The sequence below is a fragment of the Perissodus microlepis genome, chromosome 20 (assembly GCF_051167445.1).
Source record: "Perissodus microlepis isolate ML-2025 ecotype Zambia chromosome 20, ASM5116744v1, whole genome shotgun sequence".
In the NCBI taxonomy this organism is placed as follows: Eukaryota; Metazoa; Chordata; class Actinopteri; order Cichliformes; family Cichlidae; genus Perissodus; species Perissodus microlepis.
In genome coordinates this window covers 19432729-19446918 of record NC_140480.1, presented here as the reverse complement: position 1 = coordinate 19446918, position 14190 = coordinate 19432729, and the positions used below count along the sequence as shown (strand labels likewise).

At 40.4% G+C, this 14190-nt stretch overlaps 2 protein-coding genes across 2 annotated transcripts; both read right to left on the bottom strand.

Moving 5' to 3' along the window:
• Window positions 1-3443: 3443 nt before the first annotated feature.
• Window positions 3444-6456, bottom strand: nppa (natriuretic peptide A). Its single transcript, XM_084917196.1, has 3 exons — window positions 6346-6456; window positions 4088-4394; window positions 3444-3514 (listed from the first exon to the last, which is right to left on the bottom strand). Exons 1-3 carry the CDS (start codon window positions 6454-6456, stop codon window positions 3510-3512), a joined length of 423 nt encoding a protein of 140 aa, XP_084773322.1. The 3' UTR covers window positions 3444-3509.
• A 6577-nt stretch (window positions 6457-13033) lies between these two features.
• nppb (natriuretic peptide B) lies at window positions 13034-13904 on the bottom strand. The gene is made up of 3 exons (XM_084916624.1): window positions 13791-13904; window positions 13134-13419; window positions 13034-13050 (listed from the first exon to the last, which is right to left on the bottom strand). Exons 1-3 carry the CDS (start codon window positions 13902-13904, stop codon window positions 13034-13036), a joined length of 417 nt encoding a protein of 138 aa, XP_084772750.1.
• Between the last annotated feature and the right edge of the window lie 286 nt (window positions 13905-14190).

Genomic DNA, 14190 nt, shown 5'->3' with positions numbered 1-14190 from the left:
CCTGGACAGGCTCCAGTATGTCCAGAAATCAGCTGCTACGATTTTAACATGCACTTATCTCTGGAACATGTCACTTCAACCGACTTGACTCCCAGACTAGTCACACATTACTTACAAGATCCTTCTTCTCACTTACAAATCCCTTGATGCTCTGGGCCCTCAGTACCTGTCTGACACTGCTGCACCCATACACGCAGTCTCAGATACTGCAGTACTTAGCCAGGGGTTTACTCTCTGTCCCTCACAACAACCTCCAAACCTTTGGGAACAGAGCCTTCAGTGTGGCAGCCCCCACCCTCTGGAACTCTCGCAACGCCCCATCATTGGACTCTTTTAAAAATCTTCTCAAAACTTACCTCTACCCACAAAGCTTTTAACTTCTAGCCTTTTTATTTATATACACTACTGGTCAAAAGTTTTAGAACACCCCAGATTTTCCAGTTATTTATTGCAATTTTTGAACAGTATTGTACTGCAGAAAGTAGTGTGTTGGTACACAAATGGTGAGAAAAAGGTGATTAACAATGGAAGAGAGACAGACCATCATAACACTTATAAATGTCGGTCTGTCCTACAGAGAAACTGCAAAGAAAGTCAAGGTGTCAGTGAGTACAGTTTCCTTCAGCATCCAAAGGCTCAGAAACTGTGACAGGAAGAGGTCTGCAGACCCAAAGACACAACTGAATCAGAGGCCAAGTTAACAGCTGTGTGATAGGCGGCTGACAGGACAACAGCTTCAAGCACAGCTTTACAGTGGTCGTAGTAAGAAAGTCTCAGTTTCAGCTGTAAAGAGAAGACTTTGAGCTGCAGGTTTGACAGGACGAGTTGCAGCAAGAAAGCCAGACGTCAGAATAAGACAAAGAGGCTTGGCTGGGCCATGAAACACCACCATTGGACTACTGAAGACTGGAAGAAGGTATTATGGACTGATGGATCACATTTGAAATCTTGGGGTCATCACACAGGATCTTTGTGGTCGAGTAGGTAAAGGATGGTTCCACAGTGTGTGGCATCGACTGTCAAACATGGAGGAGGAAGTGTGATGGTCTGGGGCTGTTTGCCGGTGACTTGTACAGAGTGAGAGGCACCCTGAACCAAAACCACAGCATTCTGCAGCACCATGCAGGGAACTTAGTTGGGCAGGGCTTCATCCTACAGCAAGATAAAGACCCAAAACCTAAATCCAAGCTGTGCCGGAACTACCTCAGGAAAAAAGAACAAGGTGGTGAGCCTGAAAACATGGAGTGTCCAGCACAGTCTCCAGACTTAAACCCCATCGAGCTGGTTTGGGATGAAGTGGACAGAAGAGTGAAAGCAAAGCAACCTACAAGGTCCACGTTTATGGGAACTTCTGCTACAGATATGGGAGAATATTTGATTTCTATTGTAGAAAGAAGCCACGACTGTGTTCAGCTGTTATATCTGCCAAAGGGGGCGACTTTGATGAGTCAACCCTTTTTTTAAGGCACTATACAAGACTAAGCACCTTCAGGACTTGTGATTAATGATTTGGCATGATATAAATAAAACTGGGGTGTAATGTCCCCAAGTGACTTAATTTCTTGTCTCATAATGTTACATGCAGATGTTTCCAGATGGAAAATACATACTGTTTGTCCACATCTCAAACCCCATTCACTGTGAAACCATGCACAAGATTACCTCTATCATATATACTCTTTGAATTCTTTTTTGCTGATTCTGGTGCCTCTGCCTCTTGTTTATTTTACACGTTATGCCCATATTTTAACTACATTTTTGTCTGGCATCATCTGCCTGCTAGCCCTCAAATCTCTTGTGTATAATTTCCAGAGTAAAGCAAACAGGGTTCTTTCCAGCACAGCTTGAGGATGGCCTCGGGCAAACTTCTACTTTTGATGGTCAGTCTGTCTTTGCTTGGGATACCCCACAGGAGGAAAGAGCTAATTTCCTTGTGCTGCTTCTGTGGAAGCTCTGCTCCTGCGCTCATGTTGGGTTGATGCCAGGCAGATTAACCTGAGACTGGTTGAGGCTGGACTAGTCCATGCTGCCTTGTGTTTACCACCTGCGCTGCCATCGAAAAAGCGTGGAAAGCTAGGGCCCAACACAGCAGGAACCCTGATTTTGTGTGTAGCTTACTCCACCAAAAAAACTTGTAATAAATAGCCACTCAATTTGTAGTCTTATATTTTAAAGGACTTGTTCTATAATGAGAATCTGGATTTAATGTTAATCTTTTTGGCCTGGCAGCGTGATAATAAAGTGTGGTATTTTTTAAAACTATATTCTAGAGTTCCAGTTCATTTGTGCTCCTCACATCTTTGCCAAAGGAAGTGGAACAGCTGTAAGCTTTAAAAAAGACATTTTTATGCCCGATGATCCGTTTGAGCTTTCACAGCTCTTTTAAGGTTGATAACGATCAAAGTGTTTATTTTAATAAACACTTTCTTGCCATTCTCAATCAGGTCACTCCTTACAAAGTGGCCCTTGCTCTGTCAATTTCCACTCACCCTGGTTAATTAATAAAACTTGTGGCCTTCAATATTTTCATCGAAAAGCAGGATGACTGCGGAAGTCCTGAGGTTGTCTACTGTGAACACTTCAAAGAGCTCATTCACTCTTACTCGCTCGACCCTCTTATGTCAGTAATCTTGCTATAAGAATAATTTCCGTTTATCATTGGATCCTATCAACTGTATTGTTTCTCCTCCATCTCAGCACGCTCTGTTACTTTCTGATGATGATTGTAACACATTTATCAATCACTTAAATCACATAAATAATGTGATGTCCTCAAACTGCTTCCGTTCGGTGCCTTGAGTCATTTATTTGGCTTTGCTAAGGTAACTCCTCTACTAAAGAAACCTAACCTTGTTGACAGCTCTATTGGTAACTATCAGCCTATTTCACAATTAGCAAATTATCAGAAAAATTGTAAAAAGTTTGTTTGAATCTTAAGTATGTCATGGTGATGGAAGCCAACAGTAACATGGAACAACTATTTCCCTTTTTATTAAAAACCTCAGTGTGGACAACCACTGTCCTCCTGCAGTGTGTCATATATGCAGTAAAATGTTTCACATACTTTACCACTTTGTTGTTGTGAGAGCGGTATTCTTTTATAGCAGCATCAGTCACTCCGCTCCTCAATGTGCACACTGTCCTTTATTGTAGCAAAATCTCAAATATTATTTAAATTCTACTTTTTATTCTGTCTATAAAATAGAGAGAATCCTTCATGTAAGTAAAAAATATGTTTATTTTTGTTAGACCCCCACATGCAGTTACAGTAGTTGTTTAACTCTTTTCCATTAAAGTGTTTATGTTGCTCATCTACAATGGACTTATAGAATTAATTACCTACTTGAAAAACAGCCAGTTTCTCATGTCTGACACAGAAACATGCAAAATAGATACACAAAGTTGAAATGCAACTAATACAAAACCATACTTTTCCAAACTCTATATTTCTCTGATATAATTTCAGTTCCAACAGCAGAATCCGTCATGCGCCCCGGGAAAAGGCTGGACTATCCTAGGAGGACAATGACACAAGCACAAAAAGAAGACAGTACTGTTATTTAACTGGTCATGTTGCAATCCTGGTACCATCATCATCCTTCAAATGCATTTATTTCCAACTTCTACTTAAACTTTAAGTATTTATATTTCATTTAAAAAATAAATAAAACTAAGTGTCAATCAACATAAATGTGTTCTGCAAATTATTACTTGGCGTACTTTATAGTATGAACAAAAGTGGACTGTCCAAAACATTTTTACAATGAATAGTGTGAAGAAGGTCAATGTTTAAGGCAAAGCTGAGATAGTTTGGACATGTGCAGAGGAAGTTGGTGTGATGGAGGCAGATGAAGACTTAATGCTGTGCCAACCCCGAAAGGCAGCAGCCCGAAAGAATAACAAGTGAGAAAACACATCAACACAATTGTCACGTTGTCAAGTTAAGAACTTGTAGAATATGTGATTGCACATTTAGTCAAAATCCAACTGCATGCACATTTTTAAGGGTTGACATGTTCTAATGCTCTGTATTTATTTAACAAATTTAATTCAAATTTGTGTTTTGCTTCTCCGACTGCAGTCCTACCTCTTCCACTATTGCATCCCAAGCCACTGGCATTTCCTATTCGATCGATCCTGGCTCCAAAACAGCCAGAGGTGCGTTTCCTGGTGGCCATCAGCAGGTCCTGGAGGCGGCTCCTCTGATTCACAGTCTTGCCCTCAGTTAGTGGTTGGGCTTTTTCAGATATCAGAGGTTCTTGGTTCCCCTCTTGGTCCCATCCTTGGCTGGCCTGGCTGCTTTTGGGCTCTTGGTTCATGTCTTCATAATAAGCTTCCAAGTCTTCTTTCTGGACCACTTCATCCAATGTCTCCTCAAAGCGTTCCAGCAAAGACTGTTGTAGAAATCATAAAGCATCTAATAAATCAGGTGGGATGTGCAAGTGTGTGTGTGTGTGTGTGTGTGTGTGTGTGTGTGTGTGTGTGTGTGTGTGTGTGTGTGTGTGTGTGTGTGTGTGTGTGCGTGTGTGTGTGGGTGGGTGGGTGTGGGTGTGTATACATAATGAGGGTGACAGGCCGCAACAACACCCCGCTGGGAGCCAGAGTCAGGTCCATTAGACCATGAGACCCGGGCTGTCCACGGACCCCCAAGAATAGTGAAGACCTGAGGCCACACATCTCGATGACAACCACGTGAAGGAAGAGGGAGGCTCCACATGGAGCCCCCACTGCCAAAGGACAAGGGCCCCAGAGAACCAATGGGTAACCAACCCCACAAGAGGCCGGCCATCCCAGTGGGAGCCAAAAGAAAGGTCCCAGGTGATGAGAATTGTTTGTCAACCCTTGTTTAAAGGACAATAGTGGACTTTTAGAATGAGATGAAGTTGCTGAACCCTGACCTCCAGCATCTCAAATCGGTTGGTTTAGCTATAAACTTGTGTGAGGAATTTATTGACAGTGGGGTCTGTCTGTCAGAAAAGGAGGAATAAAAGCTGCCTCAGCTAGGTAAACAGGAAGCAACAGTTAACCCAGCTGACTCTCACACTGGATCCAGTGTGAGAGATTATTACGCCTCACAGAATCTCAGTTCCTATGTTATGTTTCTTCTGCTAATACTGATACTATAGTGTACACTGCAAGCTTTTAAATACAGACCTTATGGTGCAAGTGAGTTTTTGAGATATAAAGGATGAGTATGACTGTATGAAAAATAGAGTGCTTTTAAAATTGACAGTTGTGACATGAGCACCCGACAGCTGGTCAACAATGCTCACACTCAATGCCTCAGGTGCCGATCAAATTGAAAAACACACAGCAGTGACGAGTTGTGTGGGGCCACCAAGGTAGCCAGGAAAGACCCAGTTCATCAGCTGATCATCTACATCCCCTACTACACCCTACCTGGGGTCTGGAGTCACCCACTCAGCCAACAACAAACAAGAGGGACCCATCATTCACGATGTTTAATTTTTAAATATCACAGTTATCATCAGTGCACAGATATTGTGACGTTCACACTATGAACCAAAGGCTGCATACTTTCAAAACCATGGTGGATGTTTTTATTGCCTAATTTAATAGGTATGCAAATATTAACAGCATATCAGGAATAAAGGTGAAGGTTTTGTTCATGTGTTGTCAGTGCTGTGTCAGAGTCACAGCAAACTCCTTAATAACTGTCTACTTCAGCCACAGCTAAACCACAGCTTGTTATTCTGGAAGCAGAGCTCTAATTTCTAGTTCACCTCAGCTCATTATAAGATGAAGGAAGAATGAAGATGAAGGTTTTGATGAAGTTAAAATTACAAGTGAAAATCAGGAGAACAAAGTAAAGCTGGTATATCTTTGAGATCAGATCAATGTGAGATCACACTCTAATGATAACTACTTTTCGACATTGTGTTGCTTTGTTTGTAATCGCCTGATCTGTTGTTGTGTCCTCTTGGTGTCATCACAACAGTCAACATTTTATCTTGTTATGCCCTCTCAATATTCACAAATCCATAGAAAAGCATGTCAACACGTGATCTGATTTAAACTATATTTGAAAAAAACTCTTTACTTTGTCAAGTAAAACATAAATCAGTTATACTGGACTGGATGCATTTGTGCAATTATAAAATGCTTGTAGCATTCCTACAAGCATTCTATAATTGAAGACACTGATACCAGTGAAACTGCCTTTGAATGATTTTTAAATGTTCTAATAACAGGAAATATGTTATTCATGCAACTATTTTCTCATCTTTGACCCTCTCTCTGTTTGAATATCAAAGTACCTGACCCTTCACAGTGTAATGTTTTCACAAATGGTGTGTTGATTATAGGTGTGACATGGTTTCTTACCTTGAGCTGAGCCAGGTCATTAGCAGATGAGGGCCTCCCCAGTATGTGGCTGCTAACCAGTGTTTGCTGACACAGCAGGGCCAATACACCCCACAGAACCTCAGTTCTCATGTTATGTTTCTTCTGCTAATACTGATACTATAGCATGCACTGCAAGCTTTTATATACAGACTGGCTCACATACACAACCATCTACATACACTTACCATGCGCCAGACAGGCAGTGCCATCATTTTGTAGACGGCCCCAAGTGCATTCTGACACCTCTAAATGATAAGGCCGCTGGTCAGATGTCTCTTTAAGTGGCGCTTGGTGGTAAGTGACGTGTGCGTGTGTGTGTGTGTGTGTGTGTGTGTGTGTCTGTGTTTGTGTTTGTGCATGTGTCTATGTATACAGTATATGTGTCTGTGTATCATCATGCTTACCAGTCAGCAGTGGCATGACCTAAGGAGCCATCTTGGATCTCTGAGCTGTGTATTGGGAAGAATGCAGTTTCACTATGCAAATACTTAACACTGTCTACACTCCTAAGAATGAAACGTACCATAGTAGGTTAAAACTGCTGCTCGTGGTTCCATGGTTTAGATTAGGACAGGAAGGAAACAATGTTATAGTCAAAGGAATATAAACAGTATCGTGAATATGATTTATTACCATAACTGAAGGCATTTCTTCCTGTCATGAGTTTGTAAGGTAGGAATAATACAGCCTATAATCTAAACTTATAGGCTGTATTATGAACAGGCATGAACAGGCGGTATTATAGAAAAGAAGAAGCATATACTGTGAGTATGTTTCAATAATAGGTGGCCTTTAATAGAAAGTAGACAAGAATTACATGGACTCGACTTTCAAGAATCAATTATAAATTTACATGTTTTATAACAAACAAGTAATTTTCACATATTTAAAGAAATATTTACAAAGTAAATATTTGGGTTTTAATGTTTATTCAGTGAGTTAAGAGTTACACAAACACCATGTTCTCATTTTACTGTAACTCCACAGTATTAATCAGACAAATCAGAGCCTGAGGTCTTTATTAGTTTCTAGGATCTCCTCATCTTTGCAGTCGCACATTTTGGAAGTGCAGACTTTGATGCACTATGATAAGAGATTGCATTTCATGGGTGGAGCTTTGCCTTGTTCCCTCATTCAGAAGGCACATAAATGGCACATGTAATAAGGGATGTGCTACACACAGACCCCTAATAATCCTGCACATTTGAATTCTAAGGAGTCATTTTAAATTCCTTTTTGGAGAAAATTAAAAAGCAATTAAAAAAATCACAAGGTCACTCAAAACTAAACAGAACTGAAATAAATAAATAATATTTAGAGAATCATTCGTTTCATTTTGCTGAGAAGACTAATACCATTGTCATGCTCAGACCTCATGTTTAAAACATACAAAAAATTTTTTTATTTGCTTTTGCTTTTTCTTTACACTCTTGGCATGGGACAACCCTCCACAGCTGACCAAGCTCCCAGAGGACTTTGTAGGACCTATGATGGCTTTCATAGCTAGAGCCGGAGAATTATAGGGAATGTAAAGTATTTGGGCAATAAAAGATGAGATTTATGTGGCTTTGCAGCATTACAGATGTGCCACATATACTTGCACAGTGTGACTTTAGCTGCCTTCAGGCTTTGGGCAGACAAGGACATTAATCTGAGTGGTAAGAAGGAATATAAAGGGAGTGCACTGGGTGTGATTGAAAAGTAATGTGATCCTGGACATGCTGCTGCAGGAGGTGTCTCTGTGGCCTGATGGTTGAACTGCTAGCTGTTGGAATGCATTTAAATTACCCAGAATTCATCATTGTTGTTGCTGTTTGAATCCACTTCGGACCAATACAGTTTGGACTCCTTTCCATCATTTGAGGAACAGGCTAACCAAATGACTGTGGCTGTGGTGAATGGATGTGGATGTGGATCCTGACCACCCAGCTTTTGCGTGCTATCTCATGAAAACAGAGCCAGGAGAGCCTGAAAGAGCGTAATGTCATGGCTTGATGCTTTGGCTTTATGAGAACTCCAAACAACAAAAATTAAAGCAGTGACTGCAGTCAGCAGTTCAAAGCTGGGCGACCTTCATTTGGTTCCAGTTGCAGCAGCTGTGGACTGAGCTTGGAGCACATCCAGTTCCTCTTCATGGGATGGGAATGGGGTGGCTGAGAACCAGTTGAAATTTTAAACAGTGATTGCTTTTAGCACTGAGTGAGTTATGGGCATTTTCACAAGACAACTATGGCCATCAAAGTTATGGATTGTTATGGATAATTCAACCACAGGCTGCTGCTACTTCCTGCTTTCATCTTTCGATCTGTCCATTTGTCTGACGGTAGAATCCAAAGCACTTGCTCTTGTATTATTATACTGTGGTGGACCACTAGAGGGCTCCACTCACACCCAGTGTTGAGGAAGTGTGTGTTGCTGTGTTTTGTGGCACGATGTGTTCAGTTGATGTTGGAGAGGAATAAAGAAGGAGTGAGAATTAAGAGCTCTGTGTCGTCCATGCTTACCTCCACAATACAGTCTTTATCTTACAATTTAAAGTGCCCTGAGTCAACTGTTGTTATGATTTGGTGCTATATAAAATTGAATTAAATTGAATTGAAATTGGAGGCTGAGGGAGCTTCTTCAGGGCCACACAGTTAGCTGCCTCAGAGAACCTGTACACAGTGGTTAATATAACTGTCTTTCCATCTGAGAGGAGAAAATCAGTGATAAAATCCAAAAAGATGTATGACAAGGACCTATTTGGAATTGTTAGTGGGTGAAGGAGACATGTGGGGGAGGCAGGAACGTATTCTTTAACACTAATGAAGGACAACAAAAATGTTGTTTAAGGAAAGAAGTAGTTCTACTTACCCAAAGGTAGCAGGCAAACCTAGTGATGTGGTCCCAGTGGAAGCTGGGAAGGAATGCCATGGTGGTAATTTCAGTTCTTAAAAAAAAAGTTCCAAATACAACAAAAGTTGCCTCGAGATGCTGTAAGGTAAAAGTCTTCAATCACCAGTACAAGCGGTACATAGTGGACAAATTGAATCTTCTAAAAACAAGAACCATTGTGTAAGATTGGAGTTCAAACTTTTAGCAGTCTGCAGGTAGGAGAGAAATTGTAGTCTGTGGTCCAGCTGGACCTGAGGTGGGGCCAGGCTTCACCTGTCACCCTCGAACAGGATTTAGAAAAAAGTAGAGGAAAATCCCAATCGAAACACAAAGATGAAGATGCTAAAGAAGTCTCTTAGGACATCTTTTCTGAGGGTCTGAGACACAGCAGAGCACATGTGTCAAAGTCAAGGCCCGCGGGCCACATCCGGCCCGGCGTACATTTATATCCGGCCCGCGAGATCATTTTATATAGATTTATTATTATTGTTATGCATGGCCCGGCGATATGAGGCGCTAATAATATACAAACTACAGATCCCATAATGCTGTGCTGCAGCCTCCTTGCCGAATGCTAGGCTAACTGGGAACATTCCCGCCTCAATCAAGTCAAACTTCTGTTATTGCGAAGCTAGCCGCTCACAATGGTGGAGAGAAAAGTTGATTCTGAAAGCAGAGCCTTTCAGCGCCAGTGGGTGACTGAATATATGTTTACAGATATTGCTGGTAAACCCGTGTATCTTATTAGTGGAGCTAATGTGGCTGTAATTAAGGAATTTAATTTAAGACGGCACTACGAGACAAAACGTCAGGATAAGCTGAAAAACCTAAATGCAGAGCAGAAACTACAGAAAGTAGAAGAGCTAAAGAAGAATCTGACATTTCAGCAGACTTTTTTCACCAGAGCAAAATCACAAAGTGAAGCTGTTGTTCACCATAACGCGAACTGTAAATTTTATCTGAGCTAAAAGTTTAAATCACCGTCAATTTCAGTCTTTTATGTGGGAAATAGATTCAGAGTTTGCCGACATTCCTTATCATACTGAGGTCAGTTGGCTGAGTTGGGATAAAAATTCTCAATCGAGTTTTTGAGCTCAGCAAGGAAATCTATCAGTTCATGGACATGGCATGTATGATGTGGTGAAGGCATTTCAAGTGAAGCTGTCACAAATGCACCAGTGCAACTTGCCTCACTTTCCCTGTTGCCAAGTAATGTTGAACCAAGTCAGCGGACTTTGCTGAGCTGCACCTGTGCAGATTCAGATGGAGCTGCAGCGTAATGATACACTCAAGGCAAAGTACGACACTGAATGGGCCGCAGAGTTTATTAGTTCCCTTCCTGAAGCAATGCCCCAGCTCCGTCTACATGCGGCTCGAACCTTGTGTATGCTTTCATTTATTTTTTCTGGGGTTTTTGGCAGCATGTTCATATTTCTAACTTGCATAATTTTGACAGGATATATTTTTATGAAGAGCAAAATATTTAAAGTTAAAGTTTATTTTTTTTAAGTTTATTTAATCTGGAATAATATTCCTGTCTATTTTTATTCATATTTATGTTTAAAAAACATGTTTTAGTGTGTTCAATAAATGTTTATCTTGTTTGGCCCACGACCTAAAGTGTGCCTTGAGTTTTGGCCCCCTGTGCAATTGAGTTTGACACCCCTGCTGTAGAGGGATCGGTTAACCCAAACAGCATACGAGGTGTTTGAAATGTCCCAGTGGAGTTTTAAAACAATTTTCCATTCATCTCCATCTTGGATTCTAACCAAATAATTCATTTTTTAAAACCCAGTTTAGTAAATAATGTTGCAAAGATCAGAAGACAGAGCTGATTAAAGGCTGTGGATACTTACTCTTGACAATGGTTTGGTTAAAGTTCTGTAATCTATGTATGTATGAGTGTTTTATACCTTTTGTTGCACATTCTACTCGCACATTATACTTCAAACAGACAATAAAGAACCACACTTAAAATAAAATAACGCTGAATATGACAAGAAAACTATTACATACTCTTACTATAACTAAAAAACACAACTTTTCCTCAGATCCCCAGACTCTTGAATGATGCACATGGTTCATGACAACCCCTTCAATAAAACCTTAAATCTAAAATGATAAATCGATAAACCACCCCGCCATTTTCTTCTGCTTCTGTGAAGTTGGGCCGTAGGGGCAACAGTCTAAGCAGGGAAGCCGAGACCTCCCTGTCACCAACCAGCTTCTCCAGCTTATCCAGAGAAACATCAAGGCATTCCCAGGCCAGCCGACAGATTTCTCCAGCATGTCTTGGAGAAATCTGGCCTCCTCCTGGTAGGACATGCCCAACCAAACATGGCTGCCTAACATTTGGGACACACCAAGTTGCTGCCATTGGGCATCCATTAAAATGAAAGCAATTAGATTAAACGAATAGTACCTCTGGTGCCCACTCGTTACAATAGCAATGATTAGTCGTCTAGTCGTGCACGTGCCTAGTATATTTCTAGACGAAGAGATTTTTAAGATGGGTTGTCAGACCCAACCCATCAAAAAATATCCATAAAATTCTGATTTTTTTGGAACTGAGATGTTTATTAACCCTTATAACAAAATCCACAAATCTTTTTTTTCCTACATAATGTTGTGCATGATATATGTTTATTATATATTTATTATATATTTTTTGTATCGCATTTGATACATTGGATGTTTTGGCAACTTTTTGTTAACAACAATGTTAATTTTAGACAAAAAAATGAGTTTTGTCCATAAGATTTTGAAATTATGGACAAATTATTGATCATGTTGATGAGACAGAGGTCTCAGAAACTCATATTAAATATGATACAAAGGGCATTATAGGGTTAATACCCTGTTCGGTGCCTGTAACAAGAAATCGCATGTGATTTTTCTTCCCCCTTTATTATCTCTAAAAGGGGAATTTATTTAACAAGCTGGGGACTTGTAAAGTGTGGTGGAGTCAGTGTGAGTTGTTATACATCTAGTGGAAACAATCAATATATCAATCAGTCAAACAGCCATCTAAACCATGTGGCCATGAAAGGTGGTTTGAACCTTCTAAAAAAGTCAGCAAATTCAAATTCATTGATGATGATGTAATTGTAGCTTTAATCAGTGGAGCTCCTCACTGATGATGGAGTGCTAAGCTGTACTGTAATTCACTGTACATCACTTCCTTGTTAGAAAGCGTTTAATCAACCTCGAAGACGCAATCAGGTGCCACGCTAAGATTGTACACACTAAACTACTCAGCTGATCAGCAGTAATGCACTGGCAGTGAAATAAATGGGAATGGAAAATCATTATCACCAATAAACAGTTCAGCATATTAATCAATGTTGTTGAGTAATGATCTGTGTCAGATCATTACTCTTTTTTATGAAGACAGAAAAATAAATCTGTTATCAAATGAATTCTGTATATAAACGTCCTGCATAGAGCTCCCTGCTGCTGTTAGTTACTCAGAATGACAAGAGCTTCTTCATTAAGACAACACTGCATCAGTGTGTGTTTTTATATTTGACAGTTCAAAGGAAAAGTCTCCCGTACATTTGTGCCTTTTTGAAATATGTTGGCTGTGTCTCATGGTCAGTGATGAGGGCCAATGACGTGCAGTTGTAAACATTTATTAAAACATTCAACAGTACACAAGGAACAGTTTGGCTTTGATTATTTTAAATATTCTGCTGAGCAACAGTATTTAATAAATATTAGTAAATAAATAGCCTTTAAATAAAAGTATCTTTGGGTAGAGACGTTGCAGTTTTGGAATTTAGATGGTAAGACTTCATCTTTGCTTTGGATCTGCAAAAGAAGAGTAAGAGAGTAAGAGTTAAATCTGTGGTACATTACTCTAACCGTGTTGTAGTGTAGTTACTGTAACTTACTGTATCTTCCCACAGTGTTGCACCCCAGAGAGCTCATGGAGCCTATTCTGTCCATCCGTCGCCCAAAACAACCAGAGGATTTCCTAGATGAATCATTGCGGACACTCTTGAGGTTCTTGGCTGAAAGAAACTCCCGGATTTCAGCTTCATCTAGTCCGGTGTCTGGCTGATGTCCATCTCCTGCGTCCTCTCTGCTAAGGCTGTCTAGAAGATCTCTCTGTCCTGGGGCATTTTGGTCCACTGCCGTTTGGTCTGAAACAGACTCTTCCAGTCTGCTTAGGAGCACCTTTAAAGATCCACACAGATGAAAGTTGTACTGTGTCTTGAATAATAAACATGGCAATTTAACTATGGCATGAGGATAGACAGAGGCACTCCAATGTATTTGTCAACAGTTTATGTCTCAGTTTATTGAGATTATTAGAAGCAATGTTGGAGCACAGGTCCCAGATAAAAATGATCAGACTTTATGCTTTTATCACATGAGAGATCAAGGCTAAATATTGGGAACAGCTATGGAAGGAAATGCAGGATGTTGTTCAACATTTTACGTCAATAAAATTGAGTTCCTTGTTCTGATTGCTGCTACAGATTGCCTAAAACTCCCAGAAAGACTCAACTTTTTCAAGAAAAACTTTAGTGACTTTAGAGACTTACCTTCAAGATGTCCATGTCAGTGTCAGTCAAGCCAGTGCTGATGGGATATGTACTAGTCAGCTGCAGCTTTAAAATGAGAAGGAGGCTACAGAGCGATATAGAAGACAGACGCATGTTGCTCTGTGGGTTGCTGCAGCTCGTGTTAGTAGTTGGATGAATGGATAAATTCTCTTTTTCTTCTTTGACTTGTAGGTGTTTGGATGCCAGAGCCAACAGCAGCACTCTCTTTTATACTTAAGGTTAACACACATAGGTATGCCAGGAATTGGACCGGCATGCCTGACACCTAATTCTGATAACACGAGCTGTCGGAAAATGCTCCTTTTAAAGCGTTGTATGCTAGTATTCTTATGACATAGCCGCTTACATATGCTACTTTGCTTGAGAAACATTCTCCAGA

Bases quoted from the DNA above. Each gene is read 5' to 3' on its own strand.
- nppa (XM_084917196.1), bottom strand. From the start codon at position 6,456: ATGAGAACTGAGGTTCTGTGGGGTGTATTGGCCCTGCTGTGTCAGCAA. The intron at 4,395-6,345 runs GTAAGAAACCAT...TTTCTACAACAG, and splicing joins ATGACCTGGCTCAGCTCAAG to TCTTTGCTGGAACGCTTTGA.
- nppb (XM_084916624.1), bottom strand. From the start codon at position 13,904: ATGCGTCTGTCTTCTATATCGCTCTGTAGCCTCCTTCTCATTTTAAAG. The intron at 13,420-13,790 runs GTAAGTCTCTAA...GGATCTTTAAAG, and splicing joins CTGACATGGACATCTTGAAG to GTGCTCCTAAGCAGACTGGA.